This window comes from Ambystoma mexicanum, chromosome 3p, assembly GCF_040938575.1.
Source record: "Ambystoma mexicanum isolate Mex_15411 chromosome 3p, UKY_AmexF1_1, whole genome shotgun sequence".
NCBI classification, from domain to species: Eukaryota; Metazoa; Chordata; class Amphibia; order Caudata; family Ambystomatidae; genus Ambystoma; species Ambystoma mexicanum.
This window is the reverse complement of record NC_090925.1, coordinates 1,010,090,617-1,010,095,029: the sequence shown is the minus strand read 5'-3', so window position 1 is coordinate 1,010,095,029 and position 4,413 is coordinate 1,010,090,617. Positions and strand designations below refer to the sequence as shown.

General features: G+C 46.3%; 1 protein-coding gene across 1 annotated transcript; it reads left to right on the top strand.

Annotated features, from left to right (window-relative positions):
* Positions 1-2,815: 2,815 nt before the first annotated feature.
* On the top strand, positions 2,816-3,382 carry LOC138580022 (sodium/potassium/calcium exchanger 1-like). Its single transcript, XM_069650252.1, has one exon. The coding sequence runs from the start codon at positions 2,816-2,818 to the stop codon at positions 3,380-3,382; it is 567 nt and encodes a 188-aa protein (XP_069506353.1).
* Positions 3,383-4,413: the final 1,031 nt, after the last annotated feature.

The window sequence follows — 4,413 nt, the reverse complement described above, 5'->3', positions numbered from 1 at the left end:
GTTTTTCCTCATTGAAACGCTTGCTGCGCGTAACTGCAATTACTGAAACGAAGCTTGAAAATGTTTGGTAAGAATGGGAATTCAGTCTCTGCCAGTAGTCACACTCAAGCTGTTCTATTTTTAAAACACTAAAGCGTCTTATCACAAAGCTAGCATGCAACATGAAATACTTAGGTCTTGTCGTTATACTAAAGCGTGTGTAACTGGTTCTCTTCAGTTTCATAAATAAACAGTCTCAAGCACTGAAGTGTAGTGAACTGCTCCCTCCTTACGATTTACAAACAAAGAACCTTTAAACCCTAAATAAATACCTAAATAAACGAACATTATTTTAAACTTCTCTTGACTGTAATTGCTCTTTCAGAAATTAGTCCAGTTAATAAACTAGACCGCTGCGCTCCCACCAGTCAATTAGCTTGTCTTGTCCCACGTCGTGCTCATAGGGGAACTTTACCCTAAATACCTGACCAAGATCTCTCCAACTCTCAAATAGGCCTTAACATTAAGAGTTTTCTTTAGCAGGACCTTCCTGTTTGGGGAAGGAGAATGAAAGTTTAGAATGCCCTTTCAGTTTCCTGGCAGCCACAACCTCCAATCAGCTTCCAGTTTCTTCTTCTCCAATCAATTTCCAACTTCCTCAGCACCATGTTGGTTTAGGGAGCTCTCGTAATAAAACAATAGGGTTAAGGGCCAAACCAACCAAAGTTTCAGTATAGACTATGAAAGAAAATAACAGAAAAGTCAAGAGTGTGAGAATATTGAATGTAGCTAATAGTCACAGTGGCCTAACATAAATCGGAATGGGAAATTAGAATGGGAATGGGAAATCAGAATGGGAATGGGAAATCAGAATTGGAAATCAGAATCGGAAACCTGACAGTACCTACTCTTCAAGCTCCCTTCTTAAGCAATCCTCTTCAGCGTGAGTATGCTTCACATAGAGAATCCTCAGCCTGCTTCAGCCTCTTTGAAAAATCCATTAGTACTTCCAGGGCCCGATTCTTGGCTAGGTGTTTTACAGAAAAGGTTGGATTAAGGTTTACCGACATTTTTGTTAATGAACACCTGTTCTGATGCTGTTGGCTTTTATGAGGGAGCACACAATCCGACAGTTTAGGAACCTATGCGCCTGTTGCCAGCATCGGCTGGAAACCAACCTGGTAACCGCCAATTCCACAACCCGGTCATTTGCATGTTGATTCTGGTACCACTACTGCACATTAGCGACAGTGTCAATTGTCAGACATGTACACTACTTCCTCTGGTGACAAGTCTGCTTATTGCACTATCACTTTTGTGGAGGACTGGGACCAGATAGCAGAGGTAAGTTCACCCACGTCCCTCACAGGCACAACCTACCTTGCACATCGTTTTCTTCATTTCTTTTTTTTGCAAACCCCCCTAATTTCCACGTACTTACTTTCCGTTTTCACACAGCACTCCCTTCTTTTATTATTTATTACTTTTTCCATATATCCTTTGTCTTCTTTACTTCCTTTGTCTGCTTTTCCTTATTTCTTCTTATCCCAGCTTTACTTATTTTTCATCTTGGTTGAAAAGGATGGCCGCCAGCAAAGGGTATTTTTGGCAGCATTTTCCTAAATTGCAAATTTCATGCAATTTAACAAAAAACCTACTGAAAACTAGCAATCTGACCATTAAGGTCGTGCTCTATGGCTCTGTACAGAAACCATGGACTTCAACTGTGCATATCACGCTATCAGACAACTCCGAAGAATTCGCATTTAGCACAAGCTAACAAAGGGGAATCCCAGGAAATACTAAAAATAGGCATTTAACTGAGCATTTTATATCCTATTCTGTAACCTGCTCAGATATTAGTAACTAAAGACATTTCTTTCAGACATTTGACAGAACAAGCTAATGAAAAGAAATTAAACTACATTGCAGAGAAAGTGACATACCTTTCTTAAACTTCGAGTCTGTGCTGAAGATTGGAGGAAAAAAACAGGTGCTTTGATTTATGCCTGTAGGTAAAATAATGTGTACTGTTTTCCTTGTTATTTGTCGAACATCTGTGAACATTGAGTAATGCAAGATATCTTTCTTTTTTGTGTGCATAAGATTATGGGCGGTTGTTTTCTATGGATGGAACGGACAGGGTGGATGGAACGGACGGGTGGATGGAACGGGCGTAGTGGATGGAACGGGCGTAGTGGATGGAACGGGTGTAGTGTACAGAACGGATGAAGTGGATGGAACGGATGAATAGAACGGATTAGACTAGATGGAATGGATGGAAAAGACGGAAAAAGAATGGAAAGGACGGAACGGATGGAAGGAATGGAACGAATTAAATGGATGGAATGGATGGAAGGGATAGAACGGGTGGAGTGGATGGAAGGGATGGAGTGGATTGAACGCATGAATAGATAGAACGGATGGAGTGCATGGAAAGGATGGAGTGGATGGAAAGGATGGGGTGCATGGAAAGGATGGAGTGGACTGAACAGTTAGTGTGGGTGGAACGACTAGAATTGATGGAACGGATAGAGTGAATGGAACAGATGAAGAGAACGGAACGGATAAAGAGAACGGAACGGATAAAGAGAACGGAACGGATAAAGAGAACGGAACGGATAAAGAGAACGGAACGGATAAAGAGAACGGAACGGAAAAAGCAGATGGAACGGAAAAAGCAGATGGAACGGAAAAAGCAGATGGAACGGATGAAGTGGATGGAACGACGGAAAGGACGGATGAAATAGGCAGATGGAATGGATGGAACGGATGAAGTGCATGGAACGGATGGAGTGAATGGATGGAGTGGATAGAACGGACGGAGTGAATAGAAATGATGGAGTGGATGGAACGGAGGGCACGGACGAAGCAGAGGGAAGCAGAGGGCACGGACGAAGCAGAGGGCACGGACGAAGCAGAAGGCACGGACGAAGCAGAAGGCACGGACAAAGCAGAAGGCACGGACAAAGCAGAAGGCACGGACAAAGCAGAAGGCACGGACAAAGCAGAAGGCACGGACAAAGCAGGAGGCACGGACAAAGCAGAAGGCACGGACAAAGCAGAAGGCACGGACAAAGCAGAAGGCACGGACAAAGCAGAAGGCACGGACAAAGCAGAAGGCACGGACAAAGCAGAAGGCACGGACAAAGCAGAGGGCACGGACAAAGCAGAGGGCACGGACAAAGCAGAGGGCACGGACAAAGCAGAGGGCACGGACAAAGCAGAGGGCACGGACAAAGCAGAGGGCACGGAACGGACCAAGTGTACTGAACGGATGAAGCGGATGGAACGGATGAAGGGGATGGAACGGATGAAGGGGATGGAACGGATGAAGGGGATGGAACGGATGAAGGGGATGGAACAGATAAATAGAACGGATAAGACTCGATGGAGTGGATGACAAAAGATAGAGTGGACAAATGATGGAGTGGATAGAGTGGATGGAACGGATGGAGTGGATGGAATGGATCAATAGATAGAACGGATAGAGTGGATGGAACGGATGGAGTGGACTGAACGGTTAGAGTGGGTGGAACGACTAGAATTGATGGAACAGATAGAGTGAATGGAACAGAAGAGGAGAACGGAACGGATGAAGAGAATGGAACCGATGAAGAGAATGGATTGGAAAAAGCAGATGGAACGGATGAAGTGGATGGATGGAGTGGATAGAACGGACGGAGTGAATAGAAATGATGGAGTGGATGGAACGGAGGGCACGGACGAAGCAGAGGGCACGGACGAAGCAGAGGGAAGCAGAGGGCACGGACGAAGCAGAAGGCACAGACGAAGCAGAAGGCACAGACGAAGCAGAAGGCACGGACGAAGCAGAAGGCACGGACAAAGCAGAAGGCACGGACAAAGCAGAAGGCACGGACAAAGCAGAAGGCACGGACAAAGCAGAAGGCACGGACAAAGCAGAAGGCACGGACAAAGCAGAAGGCACGGACAAAGCAGAAGGCACGGACAAAGCAGAAGGCACGGACAAAGCAGAAGGCACGGACAAAGCAGAAGGCACGGACAAAGCAGAAGGCACGGACAAAGCAGAGGGCACGGACAAAGCAGAGGGCACGGACAAAGCAGAGGGCACGGACAAAGCAGAGGGCACGGACAAAGCAGAGGGCACGGACAAAGCAGGGGGCACGGACAAAGCAGGGGGCAAGGACAAAGCAGAGGGCACGGACAAAGCAGAGGGCACGGAACGGACCAAGTGTACTGAACGGATGAAGCGGATGGAACGGATGAAGGGGATGGAACGGATGAAGGGGATGGAACGGATGAAGGGGATGGAACGGATGAAGGGGATGGAACGGATGAAGGGGATGGAACGGATGAAGGGGATGGAACAGATAAATAGAACGGATAAGACTCGATGGAGTGGATGACAAAAGATAGAGTGGACAAATGATGGAGTGGATAGAGTGGATGGAA